General features: G+C 45.0%; 1 protein-coding gene across 1 annotated transcript in view; it reads left to right on the plus strand.

Annotated features, from left to right (window-relative positions):
• The window catches only part of GRIA3 (glutamate ionotropic receptor AMPA type subunit 3), a 144,790-nt gene that overhangs the window by 115,519 nt on the left and 7,388 nt on the right, over positions 1-21,883 (plus strand). The window contains exons 13-14 of the mRNA XM_030448850.1: positions 8,463-8,710; positions 9,276-9,390. Coding sequence (XP_030304710.1) covers positions 8,463-8,710; positions 9,276-9,390 — 363 coding nt within the window. The remainder of the gene's footprint in view (positions 1-8,462; positions 8,711-9,275; positions 9,391-21,883) is intronic.

The following is a 21,883-nucleotide window of genomic DNA, read 5'->3' on the forward strand; positions in this document are numbered from 1 at the left end:
CTGGTGGACCCAGGGTTCAGGTGGCTCAACCATTTTTCTAATCTCAGCAGACAAGCCAGGATTCAATGAAGCTTTCAATCCACACTTAATAACAAATATTTGAATAAATCTCTCCTCTATCTCCAATAACAGATGACATTTGTCTCTCAGCTCTACTTGCCTTGGTGGTGCAGGCTTTCCAGCTCACCTGTGTCTCAGGACTGCTCAGCTGTTCTCTGCAGGGCTACAGGGGTGCTCAGATCCCCTGGTCCAGCTGTGCCCCTGGATGCAGCCCATGGCACAGCAGCCAGCAGTGGGTTAATGCCATGGCTGTGTCTGAGGCAAGCAGAGAGTGCCACGGGGAAAAATCACTTGCTGTTTGAGTGCTCTGCTTTTTGGAGAGCAGATCTAGGATCATGGCAATGACATTGCTCAAGACAGAGAGGCCCCTGGTTTTTCAAGTCTCTGCTACTGTACGTGATGCTGCTGTCTCACATTAATACGTGCTCATTAGGGATTAATTTAAAAGTCATGGGTGCTGATATGTTACTCACAGTGCTGCTACTCTGCCTTTTGCATCCTTCAAAAATACATGAAGGCTTAGAAACCCTAATGATGTGAATCTGAAGCATCCCCTCTTGCAGTCCACTGGGGTTTCTCCACCATTGCCTGTATCCTGGCCTATTTTGTCTGGAGATGGGAACTGATTAGACCTGACAGCGTTCAGATCGTGTGCTGGAAACGCCATTCTCTGTTAATTTATTACGGGCCAAATCCAGAGCAGGGCTGGTGTGCTGCTCAGTTGCCCAGACAAGACTAAATATGTCACTGCTGGAAAGATGCCCCTTAGCCTGCAGGCTGACGTAATCCCTGCCTTTGGCCAGCTTTGGGTGCATGCAGACAGGCAGACAGACAGACAGACATACTGAGAGCCCTGCTGCTCCCCGGTGGTGCCAGCCAGTCCCTGTCACATCCCACACTTCCTTGGGGTGAGCCCTCACAGAGCTGGCTCTGGCCATGAATCTCAGAGGTTTTACAAAGGCAGCTTGTTCCTGTGGAAAGGCTCCCATTTCAATCTCCTGATCAGTACTGGGCAGCAGGCAGGAATGGATGGCAGCAATAAAGTGGGGAGATGAATAAAAGCGTAGTCTGCAGTTCAATGTTGTGCCAGGAAAGGGTGTCTTAAAATCTTGATTTACATTCTGCTACTCAGACTGTTACTGACATGGCGGTGACGAGGTCTGGTTACAGCCAGAGTGACTCTTTGCTTCTCTGTACAAGCAGAGAAGATTCCTGTTAAAGGACCTCCAGCACACTGCCTGCTGACAAAGCTCACATTTTCAAAATGGCTATGAGTCACAGGAAATGAAAACTCTTATAATTTTTATAAGACAAAGTTTCTTTTGTAGTCAAGACACTGTGTATGTCACAGGTGGAGCTGTAGTGTGGCTGAAGCCTGGAGGGGTTTTTTGCCTGGGTGTGCAGCACTGTCGTTCACCCTTCTTCCTCACCACTGCTTCCAGGAGCTCACTGCTGGACTGCATCCCTGGGAATATTGCCCCTGGGGTCTGAAGGCTCTCTTCAAAAGGGAGTGACTGTCCTCACAGCTGCCATACAGGGATTGTCTGAATCTTGATTTTTGGGATTCTAGAGGAAAGCAATAGCCCTGGGCTTTGTAGTCCTGATTCTGCAGCTCTCTGTGCTTCATGTGCCCCAGTTGGGAAAGGAAAATGCCATTTCTATAGCTGAAGTTATCCTTAATCTGAACAACAAACCAGCAAACTGACAAAATCTCCCATCACAAACCTGACTGTGAAATATTATTATTCACCAGGTCACTCTTTCTTTTACATTTATGCATCTGTCAGCAAAGATTTGCCTACCTATGCACACTTGAACCTTGCTTGTCTGTGGTATCCCATGGATGCAAAAACCATGGATAGAGTTGGGTAGATTTAGGGCTTGGTCTTGCCAGAAGAGAAATGCCCTGTGCATGCTCATTGCATCTGACCTACTTTCCTCTGCCGAGAATGCAGTAAGAGGTTCATGTCATGATAAGATTGATTTTTCTGTCCATATAGGTAAGTAAATTGCTGGCATCACAAGTTATCTGTGTCTAAAAGCTGTGGCATTGATCTATTAGACTTTACCCCATGACCTTCAGTAAATGACATCTCTCTTTTCATGTCCTCACTTAGGAAAGGGAAATAATGGTGCCCTTTGGCCTCTGTGAGACCTATTTTTGCTTTCTCAGGAAAGAGCTTGGAAATTCTAGGCAGAAAAATCTTACCAACAATATTTATCACGTTCTTATTAATAATGTAGCATCAATAGGCCAACTTTCATGTGCCCCAGAGCTGGGGGCTCCAACCACTGTCCCTCCTTCCTCCCTGGAAGCAGCTGTGTGAGGGGGACTCAATGCCAGGCTTGTAGGACATCAAATCAAAGCTTTATCCAGAAGACCAAGCCAGCAGCAACCACTCCAGTGTGGTTTGTTGTAGTGGAAGTCCAAGAAAGCAACTGCCTAAAAAAGGTGGATCTCAAAGTTATCCCCAGGACAGGCAACAGCAGTGGTACCGAGGCATTTTTTCACTCCTGTTTAGTAACTTACTTTTTAATGGTTCATAAGCTACTGAATTCATTAGCTGCTGGGTAAGAGCTAATTGCACACATGGAAGAAAAGCAATGAGTGATGATAATGAAGCTAAGGTTCACACTTAACTACCTAAGTTCATATCAGTGAGGCATGCATCTATATAAAGGCAGCATGTGTTATTCAGATTAAATTCCTGCACTGGTTTTAGTGCAGACCTTTGTGTTTTGTATCAGCAACATCTGTCTGACTTAGGGCTATAAATTTCCCTTGTTAAAGAGCTATAAAGTGGTCACAGAGTTGGTGTAGCAGAGGAGTGTGTTAATTCTGCTGCTTTAGGTGTGTTACCAATGTCCCTACCTGCCTTTTTGTTTGTGCCATGGTGAGGATGCTCCACCCACTTTTCCCTTGTCTCACTCCCATGTGCTGCACGTCCCTGTTGGATTTACTGGATTTCAATATATGCTGGCTGCCTTGCTCCAAAGTATATTAAAGTTTGCATATATACATTAATTTTAAAAGTAAAATTGATTTGGGTGAATTTGGCTCTTGACTGTATGAACAGCCATAAAAGAACATTTTGAGCTTAACTGCTGGGAAATAATTTCCTCGTGCTTGTCATAAGAAAGAGAAGATCATTTTGATCATTCTAGTAAAAATACAGCTCCAAGGTGCATGAGGGGGACAGTGTGAAGGAGACTTGCAGGATGTGGAGAAGGTGGCAGAGAAGGCAATAATCTTACAAAATAGACAAAGGGCATCCCTGTAACATAACTTTGACTATAGAGGCAAAATGCTGTTTCATACCAGTATAATGGCTTCAGTGATACTCAGTAGTGAAAGGAGGTGATGTAACATCACTTTCAGCAGAAGTGTGAGACTGATGTCCACAGAGAGGTGGAAGGAATTCTGTGAACGAGAGAAGACTTCAGACACAAAGATATTTTAGAACTAAATTTACCAGTGTCAAGAAATCATCCAAGATGTGCTGGGTTTTGCAGTCAGATCACTGGGTGATCTGGGATGTCCAAAAGTGAAACAAGACATCTGGTCCCACTCAGCTGAAGGCAGGTTTGTGGGTGCTGAGGGTTTTTTTTGTTGGATGGAATGAGGAAATAATTACAACTGAGAGGTATCCTTGCCTCCTCCCACTGCCTGTGCCACACAATCAGCCCCTTGGGTGCTATGGGACTCTGTGAGTTGGTTTGATTTTTATTTCAGTACTGGAGCCAACCACACTAGGAGAATTAGAATGAAAGATAGTGTTAAAATTGTGGACTGGTTGAATTGTGGACTGGTTTATCTTTCAAGATAAACTCGTTGCTACCCAGAAGCAATGTGGATTTATGTGTGGGTTAGTAATGGGCCAAACCAAGTGACTCCTCAGCTGCTGGCTCTGCTGACACAGAAGGGAGCTGCTGGCACCCTTGCACTGAGGTGTGTGTGTGTGTGTGTGTGGCTCATACTTCTGCATAAACATCTCCAAATAAAGAAAAAAAACAGCACTCTTCACAAAGCAAAGGCCAGCTCTATTTATATCTGCGGTAAGGCTGCAATAATGAAAAGACACTTTAATGTGTCCCAAGGCCTAGATGAAACACTGAAAATGTTGCTTTAAAGAAAAAAATGATAATAATATCCCCTTGAAATCCCAGGGAAATGTGTGTGGCAGACTTCTTGAGAGCAATATCAAAGAACTGAAATAGGAGTTGCAGAACGTAGGGAGTTACTCCAGTTATGGGCTTTGAATTGGTTTAAGTCTTTGCTTTTAAGCTTTTTATCTAGATATCTCTTTAAAAGTAACACTTTAATGAGAGGGAAAATGTTTTACTGCCGCTGAACTCTAGCAGCAGTTGCAGATCTGTCAGACCTTACCTTATTTTGGAGTGTAAATCCTTTCTCTACAGTTGCTCGGGCTGTCTGGCCCCCCTCGTGGGTGTCAGACTCCTTGGAGGGCACGTGGGGGCTGGCAGGGATGGCACAAATGTCTGCATAGAAGAACAGACAAGTAAAAATGTTCTTTCAGCACAGGATTTGCAGCTTCAGAGTTAGAAGGGGAAGAAATTTTCCTTGGCTTTAAGTCTTGTAGAATGCTTCTGGAGTTTGTTTTTTTCATTAAGCAATGGGAAAAGGAAAATATTTACTGAAAATACCATGTTTGATTCATCTTCTTGTGTCTTTCACCAGCTTTGGTCACCTGGTTGTGTCATGTCATTGAGCAGGTGATTACAGGGTTCCTGGGGCAGAAAATGCCCTCAAGACTCCCCAGCTGCTCTGGGAGGCATTGGCCCTTTCTCTGAGAAGCCTCTTCATAAATTATTATTTGGGCTTCATTGTGAATTTAGGGGAAATGCTGCAAAGAGTAGTTCTAACCAAACTCCAGGCTGTAGCCAGAGCCTGTCACCTCCCTGGTCCCACTCTGAGGACATCCATGGATCCTCACCCAGGCTCCCCAGCCAGGTTCTGGCAGCTCCAAAACCAACACGTGCCCGGTGGGTTTTAGTTTAACCCTTCCCAGTCCATACCTGCTGTGTTCATTTTTAGCTGGCATTTTTGTCTGTTTCTATTAGGTTGGAATGCTGTCCTCATTTAGGCAATTTGATAAGATAGTATGAAAATCCCACTTGGCAGAAGAGGTGGTCAATAATCATCTAGAACGTACTGATTTTTATTAACCCCATCATCCAAAAGCGTTAAGTGAAGGGAGAAAATTATAAAGCTGAGGCTATTTGTTAAAGCTGTAAAGAGATCCAGTTTTGAGTCATGGAATTTGGGGTTTTTTTGTAGTCTGAGTGATGCTATTCACCCTTTGCCCTTGGAGCAGGGAATTGCTTTGTTTGGAGCAGTGGCAGCCCTGAGCAGGCTGCTGGCACTCATCAGATAACTGTTATTATTAACAATGCACAGATGTATTGGCAATGGCTTTTAGGTAGTCAGGCCAGCTGGAAAGAGTATGAAAGAACTTATTAAAGGCAGATACTCCGTTAGAAGATGAAAAGGAAAAGAAATTCTGGTTTATCTGTATAATTAAAGACACGCTGCGGAGGAAAACAAACGAAATCCCTGGTAGCGCAAGTGCGATTCTGAAGGCCAAGCTTCAACTTCCTGACAGAAACAACAAGAAACAGCCAAGCTGCATTTTTACCTGCTTTTGTGCCTCGGCTGCCCATTTGCAAGTATAAATGTGTCAGTATTATTTCTGTTAAAAGAAGATGAAGGTCGTAAGGACAAGCACCTTGAAAACAGGAGACACCAGAGCTGCTCCCACAGTCTTGGGTTCAGCCCGGCTGATCTGTGGTACCGCCCGGTCTTGGGGAGCCCAGGGGCAGTGCCATGCCATAGCTCTGCCTGTCCTCCCTGCTTTCCCCTTCCTACCTGCTTTCCTCTTCCTGCCTGCTCTGCCCCTGGCTCCTTCCCTGGGCAGGAGGGATGGTGGCAGCTGCTGAGGTGGCAGCCGCTGAGGTGGCAGCCACGTTCCTGCAGGGTGTGAAAATGGCGGCAGCCACCACCTCTGGTGGCCTGAGGGTCCCCACAGCCCCTCCAGCAGGTGCTGGGGAGCAGAGATGTGCCCTGAGCAACTCCTGGCAGGGAAGGAGGTGTGGAAATGCCCACAGGCATCAAAGGGGTTGATTGATGGAAAAGCAGAGCCCCACGTCAGTGGGCTGGGAGAGGGGCAGTCAGTGGTAAAGGAGCTGCAGCCCTTGGGTTCCTGACTGAGCCCAGGGAGTCATCTCTCCTGGGCAGGACTGGCACTCCACAGCTCTGCCATTCCACAGTTCCTCCATTCCACAGCTCTGCCATTCCACAGTTCCTCCATTCCATCGATCTGCTATTCTGCCTGAGGTGGGCAGAGATCCGGGCATGGCCCCTGCCTCAGAGCCGTGCTCATCCCAGGCTGTCCTGCGCTCACTGGGGAAGCCAGGCAGACCCCCAGATTCCTTCAGTGACCTGTGTAAGGCCCATTTCAGGTGCCATCTACAATCCCCTTACTCCTACCACTCCCTCGCTCTTGTTGGAGCACAAACAAAGCCCTACAGCCCATCTTTAGCCAAGAAATGCTCTGAGCTGAAATCCCTCTTGCTCGTTTTTCGTGCCCCGCCAGCTCCTGACAAAGCTGACCTGTTTTGTTGTCTCTCTGATTGCCTGTTGTTGATGGGGCTAATTTTAATTGGTTTTCATTTTCAGTTGTTTTTCAGATCATCAGGAAGGATAATTATAAGAAAATCTTGCCCTCTGTGCTCCTCCCCATGTGTTGTAGCAGAGCATGTTAATCTGAAGGGTGGTGAAGGCAGGGCTTGCTCTCCGTGAAATGCTTGGAGGCTGGTTGTTAAGCATTACATTACAAAAAACACATTAAATTGTCCTGAATGAGGAGGAAACGTGTCTCAATCATCAAGCTAATGGACATTAACAGTCTTCTGCCACAAGTTTAAGGTTGAACTAGATTTAGATACTGGTTGCCTCATTCCCATTCTGCAAGGAAAGCTGTGGACAGGAATCTGGCAAGGAGTAGGAGGCATAAATTCAAGATACCCACAGCTTGGACCAAAAGCCTTATGTAAATCCTTTGGATTTCCAGACTTTAGAGAAATACAGTTGGCATTACTGCCTTCTGTTGAGCAAGCAGGAAAGTTTGGCTGCTCATCCAGGATATGAATGCTAAAGAGTCTGGAGGTGGCTTTAAGATTTGAGAGTGGTTTAAATGTTACTGGTGGGGAAGAGGGAAAGGGAAAGTAACACATTTCCAGGTTTACGGAACCTGTTTGCTGAGCTAGAGGCTGTTAGGATTGTCTCTGTCTCAAGGCGTGGAAAGAGGGGAGGAAAAATATGTGTATAAGACACGCAAGCAATAAACCAGCAATTCTTTGAGCTTATTGCTAATATTTTGTTTGCTGTCTTTTAAGAAAAATGTTGAGCTGAGTTTTGAAAGTTTAATTATTGATTAATAAAGGATTTTGTAGTTCCTATATATATCCCTCATGTAAGCATCACTATTAAAAGCCTCTAGTGCTGTGCTGGTCTGTAAGATCATAGACAGGACATAACTGCTGTCCAAAATGGACTCCTGCCTTGCTGGGAACTTGTAATAAGCCAGTGTCAGTGTTTCCCAGCTGTGAGTTCGCACAAAAAAGCAATGCAGAAGATTTGTGCAAAGAGGAGATGTTCCTTTTGCATCTGTTGCAAAAGGCCATGAAGGATTGATGGAAGGCATGAAGGCACAGACCCCTGTTACTGTGCACAGTCAGAATTTGTGTGGTTTGTTATGCTGTGTCCCAGTATCTTTTGATTGATCTACAACTTGTACCTCAGAGTGCTCTTTCTACTAACATAAAACCTTATCCCCTTCCCACCAGAAGCACCTGGTACCAGGACATAACATCATCCAGGTGACAAATTCCTTAAGTTATTTACAGCTTTTTGTTCTTCTTTAGGGTCAGTGAGTCCCAGAGAACCCACAGCACTCCTCTATCCCATACAGGCCTTCTCCACTGCTCTTCTCCTACAAAGGATGAGCTAGAATTTAACATCCTTCCTCTGGTCCTGCAGCAGAGCATCATGCAGGTGGATAAACCCACCAGAGCACAGGAGCCGAGGTGCTGGGACAGGCAGGGACTGTCTCTCATTCTGACTGCCCAGCTGCCAGTTACGTGGCAATTAGCGGAATAAATCTCTGTGAGAAGTTCCGCACCCCCACCTCCCCAACCATTCTGTGGTTGGGTAATTGTTCAGGGGGCAGTGTCTCTCCAAGCTACCCTGACTTTTTTATTTATTCACCTCAACCAGTCATAGAGTGTTAATTATACCTGTGAGCTGGCTGAGCCCGAGGAGGAGCTCAGCCTCGCGCCCTCACTGACGTGACTCTTCATTTCCCTCCTTTCCTCTCTCCCAGAGGTCCAAAATAGCTGTCTATGAGAAAATGTGGTCATACATGAAGTCAGCAGAGCCCTCGGTGTTCACCAAAACCACGGCGGATGGGGTGGCAAGGGTGAGGAAGTCGAAGGGGAAGTTTGCCTTCCTGCTGGAGTCGACGATGAACGAGTACATCGAGCAGCGCAAGCCCTGCGACACCATGAAAGTCGGCGGCAACCTGGATTCCAAGGGCTATGGTGTAGCAACCCCCAAAGGCTCAGCATTAAGGTGGGTGGAATAATATAACAATCTCCATGTTGTTATAGTATTCCACCTACCCTGATGTATTGTGTTGTCATTTTCTTTCTTGTGGATTTTGAGGTAACTTTTAAAGTTTTAAAAAAATCTTCAATATTCCATGGAGTTAAATAAGACGGTAAATTATGGTTTTGTTTATTTAATGCATCCATTCTCTTGGTGTTCTCTTCGTGTTGTCCTTTCTGATTGTTTGTAGCTGTTTTAATTTTACAGTTCAATGGCTTTTTCAATTTAAATGGTAAAGCCGAGTTAACCTGCCATATGTGACGAATGTTAACTGCATGATGTGGTGTTCTTGTTACTTTTTTTCTCAAAGACGATTTCCCCATCCCGCACACTTCAGTTCTGAGCAAATGTTATCCTCCATGCCACCTTCCAATATTTAACCCTGTATTTGCTGTACAGACATTTTGATAGCTCCACGTTCTGTGAAATTTTAGCCAATTTGTCCTCTTGTGCTCCTTTTTTTATACGTTACGATTTCCTAAGCATTTGTGCATTTTTTTCCTTACAAGTTATGTTTTATCGTTTCAAGAAATGCTGTTAACCTGGCAGTATTAAAACTGAATGAGCAAGGCCTCTTGGACAAATTGAAAAACAAATGGTGGTACGACAAAGGAGAGTGCGGCAGCGGGGGAGGTGACTCCAAGGTCAGCCTCAATGTCACCACAATCGGGTACCTTAGCAAAGAGTAATCGGCAAGGCTGTTATTTTACTTCTCAAGGAAAAAAAAGAAAAACCAAAAAAAAACCAAAACCTAAAAAAGAATCCATATTAAAACCATTTGAATAATTGCAGTGGGGGAAAAAAAAGCCATCTTCTAGCCCAGTAGCTCTTTGAAAGAAACAGTCTTGTTTCTGTTGTCAACAGGCTTGGTCAAGCTTGGAAACCTGATTTAACTAACAGATAGTAAGTCTGGTGTTGGTGAGACATATGCAGAGCACATCAGCACTTGTAAGTGTACAAGGAAACAGTGATCACATCTGCTGCCGTACTAACACCCCAGAACAAGGCTTTGGTCCTTCTCCATCACTGGAGTGGCTTTTGAGAGGGTTTTGTTGTTGTTGGTCTGGAATCAGCTGTGCCAGCACAGACCTGGAGGCAAGAAGGCTCCCTTCTCATTTGCTCTTTTGGGAAGAGCCAAGTGACCCAGTACCAGCGTGCCCTGCTTTGCTGAACTGGTGCCACTGGGGGCACTGGGAAGAAGCCTGGTCTCCAGAGAAGAGCAGTTTGGGTGGGTCTGAACCTCAGGGAGAGACAGGATGGCTGCTTCTCTAATTGCAGAGTGGGATGAAGAGTTATGAGTCAAGCAACAAGCATAGCAAAGACATAATGTCAAGCAGAGCTGGTGGTCACCCATCAATATAAAATAACAGCAATAGTGGCAATGGAGAAGGAGCTGGAGCTTGCAAGAGCTGCAGCTGAAACAAGAGAGAGGTTGCTTGCAACAGGGAATGTATTGATGCCCTGATCTGGAAATGACTCTTAAGGAAAGAGTTTTTCCTAGTTTTGCCTAGAATATTCAAATATCACCTTTTGGAGGGCAGTGACCAGACTCTGTACACGGCTGTGCAGGAGCACTGTGTCAGTGTGTGTGCTGGGTTTTTGAAACAGATGTGGATGACAGCTCGAGTTCCAGGGACAGCAGTGGCAAAGCTGTAGCTGCCTTCTGCTGAGCTGAGCGAGGCTTCCCCAGTCCTCCAGGCAGTCTGTCCTGCAGCAAGGCTCTCAAATTTGCTTTAATCAGCTCGTGTGTTGCAAAGGTCATCTAGTGGGCTTTCATGTTGCCAACCTGACCCTCTAAAATTCCTGTAGTCTTTCACCTGGTAAGAAGCTGTAGCTAAAGTAGACTGGCTACTATTGGCCCCCTCGGTAGAGGAATTACCAGGAAAATTAAAGTACATTGTTATACTGAAAAGTACTGAGATGAATTTTCATAGTGACACTCTCCTATAGCTAGTGAAGCCAGTTCCTTAAGGAACAATAACTCCTAATCTCTCTTATAAAACATGTTCCAGCTTTGGTCCAAAATCAATAGCAACAGTATTTTCAGTAAACCGCAGTTTTGGACAATTACTGCAAATTACTGCTGCATTCTGCTAATAACAGTTGCTTACAGTTGGCTATGTAGGAAATTACTCAGCTACTCATCTCTGATGTTAGCAAAAACCACTGTGTAATAACATGGGAAGGAAAAGCTCTTGAATTCAGGTTTGTTCAATAGCTGGAAGTCTGCAGTGCTCAGCAGCAGCCTGGAGATGAGCATGAGGATTTTTTAATGCTTTTCAGCTCTGCTGCTTATCCTCCACACAACATTTTTATATAACATTACACTTACCAGTATATTAAATGTTTAATATTCTCCAGGGATCCAGCACCACAATGCCTAATGCTGCCTCCGTGAAAGAAAACCCTTTGCACAACCCAGCTTCAATGAACTTCACTGCTGTGAGTTCATTGAATTAAACCCAGTCAACTGGTGCTTACTAAGGAAGCTAAAAAAGGATTTTTAAAATGGTCCTAATTAGGGCAGGGGTATCCTTCTTGTGATGAAAGACATTTTACAAAGAGTGATAGCATCCCTCAGCAAGCAGTTGGCCCTGGTCAGTGGGTGTTAAGAAAGCAGAGGGAGGTGAACGTGATAAGTATCCAGGGCAGAGGGAAAGGGACCAAACATGATGACACGTGTTTTGCTGGTTTAATCTGCAAATCACAAAGCAGTGTCTTTCTGCAGTTTGGCAGAGCCCACTGGGATGAAAGGCAACTTGTTTGTTAGAGCTCCAGACGTCGGCTCTCAGGGGCACAGCTCAGCTGGCAGAAATCCCCAGGGACTGGAACGTGGGTCAGCGAGCTTCTCCTTGGGGACTGGGGAAATCCTAAGCCAGGGCAGGCAAGGAAGGGGTTAGCTGTTCTTTCTGGATATGTCATAAAGCAAAGGTTTTATTGTTACTACGTGGCTTTTCTTCTGAGGTAGCCTTATGTAGGCACTGGATGCTGCAGGCTGTGGTTGTGGCAGACAGGCAGGTGCCTTCCCAGCAGTGCCAATCCTGAGCCCAGGCTGTGCACTGGTCCTTGGAGCCTTGTCACCCTCTCAGGGACACTGAGCACTGGTCCTGCTCTCCGGGCACCCAACAGTCTTGCTGATCTCTCTCTCTTCTCCATCCTCCCTCTCAAAGCCTGAGTTACCCTCGTCTCATCCCGTCTCTCCAGTTAATCATTGACGTGAACACTGTTTCATTTATAGAGCATTTCAGAGCTTCAGAACTGTTCTTTTTTTTTTTTTTTTTTTCCCTTAAAGGAGGTGGTATGTGGGGGGAATCAGTAAGGACAGGGTGGTAAATGTGCCTCGGGTAGAGATGGAGACTTTGCACCCCATCACCCTGCCTGGCACAGGGATCATTACTCATTCAGGGCAGCTCTCTCTACCAGCTGGGCTGACAGACCCCCTCTCAGCTCAGCCTGTAGAGACCCAAGCTTGGGAAATCTCTGCCCTGAGTTTGTAATCAGCCACTTCCTCCCTGGCATGTGTTGCTGTGAGTGGTTGCAGACTGATGATGCCAGTTTCTTAAGGTGAATTCCTCTCTGTGCCTTGGTGCTCTAGCATGCTCCAAAAGCCAGAGGTAAGTATGGACCCTGCTTGCTTGTGCATCCTTGGGAAGGACCCAGTCACCCAGAAAATGCCCTCCCCTGCTCGTCCTCCCTGTGGTTTAGCATGCAGTTTGCATGATTGCAAAATGAGATGAATGATTTTGAGTGGTGAGTTCACCTCTTGTTATTGTATCCTCATCACGACTGGAAAATTAAACAATGACTTCAAATTTCGTGAGGGTTTTGAGTCTTACAGCAGGAAAAAAAAAGGTAATAGTATGACTTTCCACCAGTTTTTTTATCTGTTCAGCTACACAGTCTGTAAGATTGTTTTTAAAACCTCAGCTGACATATGTCTTATTTTCAGTGCTCCCAGTATGTGCCAGCACTGGTGTGGAGCAGAGGGTGCCAGTCGGCCCTGGAGCATCCTGGATGTTCATACTGCCCTGGTGAAGGGAGTTCCCCCTTTTCAGGGGTGGTTATTTAAGAATACATCTGAATGTGCTCCATCCATACGTAATTTGTGTGTGGTGCACATCCATATGTGTGGACTGACTTGGCTGGTGCAGGCATTCTGGTAGGTGCATCAAAATTTCTTCTCTTAGCTCTCCTAAATGAGCCTGAATTTAGTTTCATGAATTCATGGCAAAATTATGCCATCCTCCAGTTCTCTTATACATGGGAGCTGAGCTCTCAATCGTGAAAGAATGCAAAATAGCAGTTATAAAAAAACATATTCCAGGAAATATGTTACTGTGTATTATGAGTTTGGAAACTAATTATTTTGTTTATTATACAGTCCTATCATCTCAGAGCTGAGTGATGGCTGAATAGGAATTTAACAAGAAGTAGACAAAAGGGGATGCAGACGGCAGTAGCAGGCTGAGTGACTTAAGTGAAACTAATTATTCAGTTGCATAGGAACAATTTTCTGCTAAGATAAATTTCTGTAATTCTTTTGTTGATACATTTCTTGCATTCTTATACCTTCACGGCAACATTTAATGACAACCAACACAGAAGGAGATTGTTCAAATGCAACATCTCACCAACTTCACATGCCAAGTTTCTTTGCTAATTATTTGACTTAATTTCTGTAATGTATTCTTTTTTTAGGCTGATGGCTCTTTTGGAGTACATCTGTGAAATGACACACCGTGTAATACTGCTTCATTTTTCAGTTGTTTCTTTTTAATCATAGGATTACATTTATGGTGTGCTAGCAGAGTTCTGCCCTCAGAGCCAGGCTCCATAAAGCATCACATTCCCAAGCCCTTCTGAGCTGTGACTGTGGCCATTAGCAGATGGGATTTGTCCCCCCCATTTCTCTGGGCTATTTTGCTTTGATACATTTTCAGTCGTAGCAGTCGTAGCATTTGCAGCATAATTTTTTTAAGTGGCATATTTTTAGAATAAATCTGTTACGCATTATTTTAGATGATACCTGACATCTAAAGAGCCCCGTTGCCAAATGTGGTGTGCTTTAAAGAGAACATTTGGCAAAATGTCTGTCTTTAAAAAGTGCAGCACAATTTATTTGAGCAATTTGTTTGAAATTATGTTCATCAGCATGAATTTGCTTGCCACACATTCTATAGGCCTGGGTTATGAGCTGGAAAAAGATAAAATGGCTGGTCAGAGCCAGCAGTAGTAGCACTGAGTTAATTCATGCTCAGAGCTGGGAAAGCAATTTAAATTACTCTATTGTGCAAATTGGTGACAAAGTAAAAAAATGCTTCAAAAGAAGACATCAAAATATTTTTAATTGACAGCTGTTACTTTGCAGTATATTAGAAAATAATACTGTTTATGCTTTGTGCCAGCAATGAAGTTTTAATGCTCTTGGAGTTCATCAGAGCATTTGCTTAGAGCGTTGCCAGGAAGGGTGGAGAAGCTGCTCTGTTTTGTAGAAATGTCTGAGCTGTCATGTAGATCTTTGAGTATATTTTCCTAGGGATGTAACTGTGAGACTCAGAACAAGAATTTAGGATGAGCAGGTCAGAAAGGAGCTGATGGAGTCAGGGCTGGCATCTGAGAATCAGGAACCATTTTGTTTTGCCTGTGTAACCTTTAGCATCACGAGGATTTGCTTTGCTGCCTTGACAAAACTGGACCTGAGCATGCAAGGACACATCCTTGTGCAGCATTAACCATGGCAGATCCTCTGTCCTGCCTTCATGGCTGAAAGAAATCTTGGAGAAAGACTTGAGACTCATGCACTCTGATAATACCTGTGGTGCTTAAGAGTTGATTTCCATAAATTTCTTGCATTTATTCTGCATTATAAGCATCAGTGTGGGAAAGCTGAGGCAATGCTCTTTGGGATTAGCAAAGGAAAAAGGAAAACCAGCAGCTCAAAGTGGGTCTCCCAGCAGCAGGAGCAGAGCCCTTCTTTTGAACATCTCCCTAGAGGTCTGGGCTTGTCTGTTTCCTCTTTAATGGTAACTGCTGTCACTTAACATACAAAGGGAAAAGTAAATGCCTTTCTTCTTCTTCTTCAAAGCAATTCTAATGTTTCAGCATTGAGCTCACATGGACTCAGGCACTTGTGCTGCTCTAGTGGATTGCTCTACGCTCACTAATCATGGGTTGGACACCTCTAGCTTTGCCCCAGAGCTGTAGCTGTTCTTTGAATGCCTTGTGTAGCCTTTGGACTACACAGCACCGACCTGCAGCCCGCTGAGGAGCCTGAGAGCAGGAGTCACAGAAGAAGCCATCCCCAGAGGGAAATAAATCATAGAAGCCGGGGGGAAAAATGGATGTGTCTAGAGGGAAGAGAAACGGAAGGTGAGGGGATAGCCCACCCACAAGGTAAGTTGAGTCTCTTGCTCATATCTCTCCAGGTTAGAAAGGATCCAGGCAATGACAGGAAAGGTCCAGGTTGCTGTTCCAGATGTTGTAGGTTTGAGTGTGGCATTAAGCACCTCCTTAGTCTGTCTCCCTGCCTGAGGAGCTCTTCCTCCCACTCCCTCGCCACATCTGCACCTCGGATCTCAGGCACTGCTTTAAATGAACTGCAGTGACTTGTTAGGGCTTGTGTTTCCTAATCCAATTGGCACCTATTATTGCATTAGCACTTGGCACTTGTATTAAATTATGATCCAGTTAGTACAGACTTTAATTTGTTTGAGCTACGTTTATGAAACATATAAATATACTTTCCTGGAGACAGTTGCTGCTGCCAAACGGAGCCTGAAAACTCTTTGCAGAGAGTGGTGGGACTTGCAGTCTCAGCTGGTGACATGGTGACACTTCTGTCTCTGTACAGGTGTATGCAGTGTGTTCAGGTGCTGCTATGGCATCAGTGGATGTCTTCCACCTTGCCTCAGTTAAAACACCTGAATTTAAAATGCATACTGAGTTACTGCAAGATTATAATTAACCCCACAGGTTCCATGAATGGACCAAAAGAACATTATTTATGGAAAAACACAGTAATAAAGACTAGAACAAAGTTCTGCTATGGAGGACTATTGCAGCTACTAAATTGTCAGCAGGAACTAAAAAAAAAAAACAAAAACATCCACTAATAGATCGGTTGAGTAGCATTCAAATGGCCATTGCAAAGCCTGTGTTCAGCACCCTTTGCAAAGCCTCTGGCTGGCAGGCATTTGCCATCAGAGCAGAACAAAAGGCAGGATGCCTGTGCCATGTGCCCTGCCAGGGTCAGCAATGCCCTCAGAACAGCAACAAACCCTCTGGGCTGACACTGTGTCAGCACAGCACAGACCACAGCTCCTCCAGTCCCTGCTCTGGTGCTGGCACTATTGCAGCATCAACAAATTTTTAAAACTCCATTGTGTGTTATTCCATAGATAAGGTTCTTGTCATCATCCCATGACACTTTTCAGTTCCAAAAGGAACAAAGGAGGCAAAATTTTGGTGAAGGAGGGTTCCAGTCCTATTGGTGGTGCCCACAGCCCATGCTGGCAGCCATGGGCTGCAGTCCTTGGAGCGAAAGGAACTGCTGCTGGCTCTGCTATAGAGGAAAACCAGCATTCTTTTGCCAGGGGATTTATCCCTGTGCCCAGAGCCTCCAAGCACTATCCCAGCCATCCCCATGCAGTGTTTCGTAGGTGGCTGTAGGATGTATAGGGCTTGAGGCACCAGGTTTTAATCTTCAAAATTTTGAAAGTTCTTTGTCTTTTCCAACTAGATGGCTTTCACTTTTATCCCTTCCTCTGCTCACCCATAAAGCATCTCAATCCCTCAAATGCTAAATCTTGTAGATGTGCAATTTCTGGTAACACGGGGCAGGGGAAAAAAATGATGCAGGTCTGAAATGGTAACAAAGAGCAACCAAGTGTTCATTCCTTAAGGGAGAAATGGCTGGTGATTTTTCCATGAATACCAAATGTTCAGTGAGAAGTACAGAAGATCACTTTTTGAGGCAGAAGGTAACAAATAGGAATAGTAAGTGACCATGTTTTTTTGCCCATATTTTCAGGGCTCTGTTCACTCCAAATAACTGGAACAAACTTGGTGGGTTTTAATAATGAGTTCGTTTCCATCCAGAATCTTCCCCATCCCTCACGCATGGGTGTGTAGCAAAGCATGAGGTCGGGGCATGGAGACATTGCTAAATTGGTAAATTATGACAGGCAGATAGATCTGATCTCAAAAAGAGCAGAGCACTTGGACAATGCATTCACCCACGGGTTTTGTATCTAGTCAGAAGTTATTTCAGTAACAAGATCTGACAAAAAGTCCATTCAGTAGTTACAGATCAGGTTGGGATTTATAGAGCTTGGGGGAATAATGTGCCTTATCTGATTTAGATGGATTCTTAACCTGAAGCAATGCCCTCTAGAGAATAATGTTGGATTTGGTATCTCTTCCTGGATTGTTTCTATCTTTATATTTTAATGATACCAAGATGGTTGTTAGTGAGATTTGTTTATGGTATCCTGTCAAATCAAGCAGAGTGCCCAGGCTGGATTTCTGCATTTGTAAGTGCCCTGTGCTGCTGTGACCTGTGGCTTTGAGAGGTTTCTCTGCAGTGCTGGATGCATGGGGCTGAAATCTCAGTGCAGGGCAATGGAGCAGTCGTTTGGGGTCATTCTCCCTGTCCCTTCTGGTATTTACCTCTGAAGGCATGGTAAAGGTGACACTTCCCACATGTCTGCATCAAGCTTCTCACTCTGCTTCCTCTGGAGTTAGTGGAGCTTTGCCACTGATACCAACAGGAACAATTAATTCAGTGTTTTCAGCTGGTTTACCCTAGAGGATTTTAGGAAGTGTTTTGAATTAAGAAAATATTTGTTTGTTTGAGCCTCAGTCCACTTGCCTTTCCTCTGGCATGCTGAGGTGGATTTTAGAAACCCAAGCATTTAACATCAAAACTCTTTGATGTTACAACATTTTGTTGTGCTGACACCAGCAATCCCAGGGATGCTCCAGCCAGCAAGGACATAAGAAACAAGAGAAAAACAGTCATATGAAACAAGTGAGAAATCCATGCTGCAGAACTGAGAGTGCTCTAAATCTGTAAAATTCCTAAATTAAAGTGATTGGGGGAAAATAACAGGTATTAAAAATAGAACAAGTCCAAATACACTTTATAATGTACTAACCACAACCTGGTACCACCATCGACTTTTGCCTCCTTCACATCCCTGGGAGTTGGACAGGAGGATGAGGAGCCCTTTGCAGGGGATGCAGCTCCAGGTCTGAGCACAGGGCTCAGTCTCAGGCTGGCTGGGAGGGAAGACATCACACTTTGTTAATATTGCCATCTTCTGAGAGCCAGATTTGCCAGAAACCTCCTGTGGCTTCTTGTTGCTGTGGTCCCAGAGATGGGCAATAAACCTGGCCTAGCCAGATATTAGACACATTTACAGCTGTGCTGTGCCCCAATGGTGTGACACAGCCAGAGCCCAGGGGTGCCTTTGGTGCTCTTTACCCAAAGAACCAGTGCCAGGGTCCATTAGAACAGAAACAGCTTTGATATAAATCCCACATCCCGAGTGAGAGGTGCCTGCCTTTCCACAGCACTTCTCCAGTCTGATGTTGTACTGATGGAAAAAAAGCACCTTAGTGACAACACAGGATTACACCTTGTGATAAACACATCAGGAACTGATGACTTTGACCTTCAAGCCAAACCTTCTTTGCTATGGGGAGGACTCTTGTTGGCCATGGTTCACCATATGTTTGGACCCAGCCACCACCTGCCCTGTGAGGATGATCCCTGTTGCTACTGGCCTTATATTTCTTAGTTTCATCACCAAATGAACTCTCTGAGTAAGACAGCACAGAGCCCTCCACAGTGCCATTGGGGACATGGACATCCTGCCTCCTTAACACTGCAGAACCACCAAGCCAGGTGGAATCAAATCAATCAAGCCAGGATCAATCCTTCCCCAGGCTGAGGTGCTCAGCAGCTTTTCAGCAGCTTGTTGTCTGCTCACCTGAGCCTCCAGGCAGAAGTGGAGCAAGAAAGTTTTCAAGAGCAGGATCTCTCTCTGCTGGTGCTGTTCTGGTCTTCACTCAAAGTCATGGGTGATTTCTTCACCCTCTACCCTCCAAAAAAGCAGCATTCAGACTCTCAAGATGCTGTGAGCAACAGTACTGAGAAAATGCCCCACTGGAACCTCTACACTGAATACTGCACAGAACACCAGAAACTGGCTGGTGGTAGCTGGAGGAACACCTGCAGTTTGTAAAACCCAGGTGGTGGAAGGTGCCCTCAGGCAGCCCCACAACCTGGGAGATCTGGGACAACCCCTGCACGACTCCAAGGCCTCTTAATTAGTGCTTTGAAGAGTCTTGACATGTTACACCTTTTCTTAGCAGCTCCCTTTTCTGAAAGATTACATCTGAAAATTGTAAACTAATTGTGAGCAACATTTCATCTGGTTTGAGGGAACAGTGTGCTGTCTGCTGTGCTCATCACTCTCCTTGGCAATGATCATTTTTGGGTATAACATTTATATTACATCCATTAGAGCATGGAATGGGATGTGAATTATCCAAAGCTGTTCCAATCACCACTTAAATCTTTATTGATTGCGAGTAATAAACATAACCACAGTGTTGCAGAGACTTCACACCACCCTGACACTGGTTACATGCAGCTGATAATAGTCTAGGGATTATTGGATGAGATTTTTGAGGCCCAGAGTGACATTTGCTCTTCAGTGTCACTTCTTCAGTGGTCTCTGGCTCTTTTCTGAATCACCTGCTGTGATTTGTGAGGACAAACCTAAACACTGGGGTGCAGAGCCTCTGGCAGCAGTACATCCCATCTCTTGTTCTTGGAAAACAGCCCTTTCCTGGCAAGGCTGGTGGCTGGGATGTTGTTTTCATAAATTAACAGCACTTTTTCCAAGAAGCTGCTCAGACTCTTCTGTGAACTCTGAGTACACTCAGGGAAGGGGCTGGTTTGCAGCACCAGCACATAAATATGGTGGCCAGTATCTGGAATTGGGTTGCCAAAGGATAACCTGGCCAGCTTTTGGAGTTGCATGTGAGATTTCAGCCTGGGTCTCTTTCTTAAGCCAGTTGAAGCTACTGTGGGGGCACCAAATAAAAAAAATCTCTATTTTCACATTGTCTGCGCAGGTGAAATCATAAAAATGAACCTAAAAGGTCATAATCAAATTAAAAACCTGCTATGATTTATAATTTTAGAGGGGCAGAAGTTATGCCTTTTAACATCTGGGACTAAGAAAGAAGTATTTCTCTGGTGATTAATTTACTTTTCTTCTGCTTCAAACTTGTTCTGGCCAGAAAGAGATGTTATAATGCCAGCAGTTTTCTCAGTGGAGATAAAAGTTATTGCAACTTACCTGAAGCTGGTGCTGTGACAAGAGGAGGCAGGGTAAGAAATCCCTCAGGTGGGGTGAGGGTGTCTTGAAGAGAAGGGAGAAAAGAGTAGATTGAGATAATAATGAACCAGGAATGTAAGAGATGCTCCATAAAGAGCATATAGCTGCTCCTGACATGTCAGCATGGGGAGCATACTCATCCTGGAAGCAATGCTGTATTTTATGCAAGATCACACAAAGAAGTGCTGTAGGGACTCTGAAATATAGAAGTAGAGGGGGGCAGAATTTTTAAACTCAACCCAAAGCTTTGGGTGTGATTGCAGTGAGTGAGTGCACACTGTTTTTCAGAAATCAGTTCTCTCCATCATCGTTGGCCTTATCACTTGGGGCCACCAGAACCAAAGGGAGCAGCAGGACTTTGGGGCTTCTGCCTCGAGCCAAGAGGGGCTGAAATTCAGCAGGGAAGGAGGCCCCCCAGGGCCACACAGCAAAGGGAAGAGAAGGTTCCTAAGATGGTGCTGTGTTGCATTTGAAAAAAGACTGGCACAGCTTTTTTTGCCAGCACAGTTTGTTTTCTAACAGTACCTGATGGCTGAAGAAGGGAAGGTAATGCTGCCAGCACTTCAGCCGGGTCTTCTAGAAGGGAAGCAGAGAAACCAAACCACTAAAATATTGATAAAACCCAGGTTCCCAGGTGTGGAGCCATGCTTGCAGCAGATTTGGATAAAGTGAAGCCTGTGAGATTAGATGGGCACCCATCTTCCCACATCTTCTTCAGTCTTTAAACCAACCATAGCAAATGGCTTAATTTGCCACTGGGGGTAAGACTGACCAGCATGAGGCTTCGAGTGCTTGTTCTTTGGACTCAAGTCTTCCAGTCTTTTGGAGATGTCAGAAGAAAGATGTCTTAGCAGAGTTTGGTAAAGCTGCCCAGGAGATCCAACCTCAGGTGGTTGAGCCCAGATCAGCCAAACCTACTACATCTGGATGAAAAGCACAAGCACAAAGCAAACAAAAAAATTATTCCATTATGGTGAGGAAGAAAACCACTGCAAGTGTCTGTCCAAGAATGCCATCCTGTGACATCTGAACCACTGACATCCTGATCCTGGTTGCCCCAACTCATTGTCTTGGGCATACAGAGCACAACAAGAGAGCACAAGCTCTCAAACCTCTGAACATTTTGCTTTGATAAAAGCATCGAAATAAATAGAGAACTGGTCTGGAAACCACACGGGGGCAGATGAAAAAGAATCCCATCATAAATTAAAGCAGAGGAAAAACAGGCAAAGCCACCCGGGGAAGGGCTGAGGACCTCATAGGGTATCCTGTACAGCCCAACAACAGCAACCTCATTAAAAATGCAGCTGAAAAAGAACAAAATTATCCCAGAAAATAAGATAAGGAAATGGAAAACTTTTGAGACCCAGAAACGAGCAAATGATCCTCTGAGATATTTTTTGGGGTGGTGCAGTGGCCTGGGGAGGTGGATGGGAGGCTGGGACACAGCCTTCTCCTAGAACCTGGGCACGTCAGTCTCTTGGTTCTTCTGCCTCTAAGGCAATTAAAAAAAACATATATAAAATAAAAGCCACCCTCAACTGTGCCAGGGCAAGGTATGAAAAATCCCCTCCCTACAGCCAGCAACCCTTGTGCCCAGAAGAGCCCAACACTTCTTCATGGCAAACAAAACACTTTGCAACTCGGTAGCTTCCAAGCTGCTGGCACAGGCAGGGTGCTGGTGCTGCCCTTTGCTGGGCCAGGCTTAGCTGCAAGCCATGGGACA

The sequence above is a fragment of the Calypte anna genome, chromosome 4 (genome assembly GCF_003957555.1).
Source record: "Calypte anna isolate BGI_N300 chromosome 4, bCalAnn1_v1.p, whole genome shotgun sequence".
Taxonomy (NCBI): domain Eukaryota; kingdom Metazoa; phylum Chordata; class Aves; order Apodiformes; family Trochilidae; genus Calypte; species Calypte anna.